Below are 2039 nucleotides of genomic sequence, written 5' to 3'. Positions count from 1 at the left end.
GCCCCACACAGATTCATCTGTTCCTGCAGCTCCCGCATCTGTGTGGAATGTTCTCTCTGGGTGTAGCAGGCAGCCCCCAGAGGAGGAGCAGCAGCAAGGCAGGCTCACCAGGAAAGCTGGCTTCCAGGAGAGGCCCGGGGAAGAAGGGCTCTGCAGAAAGAGACCCCACAGAGACCCCATCAGGACACAGCCCAAGACATCCCAGCCCAGTACCCCGGGGGTGCTGGCCCCCGCCCCTGCAGGGAATGGGGAAGAGGAGATGTGCTGACCTGGGATGACAATGGCCATGACCTTCTCCTGACCCAGGACAGGGTTGAGGATGGAACAGGTCACGCTCCCCGCAGAGCTGTCTCTCACCACCAGAGCGGCCTCCACACTGAACAGGCCCTCAGTGTCCTGTGCCTGGACCTTGGAGAACTCCAGGAACTGCTCCCCACGGGGCTGTCTCCACTGCACCTGAGGCTCTGGGAACCAGCCCGAGGCCGTGCACACCACGCGTACCCCATCCTCCTCTGGCCCCGTGATGTGCACTTGGGGGCAGAGCCCACAACTGCAGAGAGAAGATGAGAGACAGGTGGGGCAGGCCCACATGTGCACACCTCCAGGTGAGGCTGTCAAGGTGCACTCTGAGAAGTCTGGGAGAGACCTAGACCAAGACAATGACAAGATATGTTCATCTCTACCTTTCTACCTATTATTTTTATAATGATATAAACATGTTTCAAATCTTTATAGAATTCTTATCTTGTTGGAAGAGTACACCTTATAATCCATAAACAACTGTATTTTCTCATTTCTCACCAACATCTCAGCCTCCATAGTGCAGCTTATCCTTCTAGTCCATTCTGTTCTGGGTGATTCAACAAAAGTCTCCCATTTGTCAACCCCAGTCTCCAAAGTCCCCTCACCCAGTCTCCCTTCATTCAGGACACTCCTGACCTCATCTTGAAACCACCTCCATCTTGGGTTGGTCACTTCCCTCTGAGGGTGGCTTGTTGTAACTTGGACCCCTGCTGAGCCCTTTCCTGACTTTTCTCCCTGCACCTGCTCCTTGAAGGCAGCACAGTCCCAGGGTCCAGTTCTTAAAGCCCCATCTTATCTCACACCCTCTCCCAGGGCTTCTTCCCCCTCAGCTCCTGTGTCTCCTCATGCATCACTTTCAGATATCACCTCACCAGCCTCCTCATGTCCCTCCCTGATAGCCCCATCCCTGTGGGTTACATCTGCCAGGATTCCTCACATGCTCTTCACATCCTAAATTCTACACCTGAACTCATGCTGTTGTCTCATCTGAGGTAAATTAGCAAAAAAAAAAAAAAAAAATGTTCCTAATTCTTCACCCTTTTTCATATCAGGCTCACACTCTGCCATGTACATTTTACTCACACTCTGACTCTGGGATCAGTCATGTGACTTCATGTGTCTAAGGAGAGATCAGCTCATGTGACTCAGCAGAGGTTTAAAGTGCTGGCCCTTGGTCTTCCCTCTGCCATCTCCATGGAAGACAATGTAGTTCATGCGGAACAGGGTCTGCCACCAGCCTTTCCCCTGAAGCTCCTCCCTCAGCCAGGATGAACAGGTCACGCTCCCCAGCCAGGAGCCCATGAGCATTCATGCTACAAGCCCAGCCAAAGTCCACTTGATGACATTTTCATCTGACCAAACAATGTAGGAGGAAGTTCAGTGGAGAGTAGTCAAGTCCATGCCAGGTTAGCTGAAGTCCCCTCCAGCCCATGAATACAAGTCCACTGAGGCCACTGAGAGATTTTGTCTGTGGTTCTTTGTTACACAGCAGCACTATGGTGACAGGCAACTGATACACATTATTAATGTTCCTGACATTAAATATCACACAGACTCTACAAAGCCTTCTTCCACTTTAAATTCTGTGACCCAATTCTCCCCATTCAGTTGGGTTATTTCTGAACCTCACTGAGGGCACCTCCTGAGCATCCACCGCCACTGTGTGAACCAGCCCCCCCTCCACCCCGTAACTGCATCCACAACTCCAGATATTGTCCCCGCCCTTGTCCTCCCCA

General features: G+C 52.0%; 1 protein-coding gene across 1 annotated transcript; it reads right to left on the bottom strand.

Moving 5' to 3' along the window:
* Window positions 1–108: 108 nt before the first annotated feature.
* LOC129146510 (butyrophilin-like protein 1) lies at window positions 109–1465 on the bottom strand (the record flags this gene model as incomplete). Its single annotated transcript, XM_054699148.1, has 3 exons — window positions 1387–1465; window positions 270–646; window positions 109–150 (listed from the first exon to the last, which is right to left on the bottom strand). Coding segments are annotated over exons 1-3 (442 nt in total), but the record flags the coding sequence as incomplete, so codon positions are not given.
* Window positions 1466–2039: the final 574 nt, after the last annotated feature.

Source organism: Talpa occidentalis, unplaced genomic scaffold, assembly GCF_014898055.3.
Source record: "Talpa occidentalis isolate TD23 unplaced genomic scaffold, MPIMG_talOcc4v2.1 talOcc4.2163, whole genome shotgun sequence".
In the NCBI taxonomy this organism is placed as follows: domain Eukaryota; kingdom Metazoa; phylum Chordata; class Mammalia; order Eulipotyphla; family Talpidae; genus Talpa; species Talpa occidentalis.
Note: the sequence above shows the minus strand (reverse complement) of the source record. Positions and strands in the feature narration are given on the sequence as shown.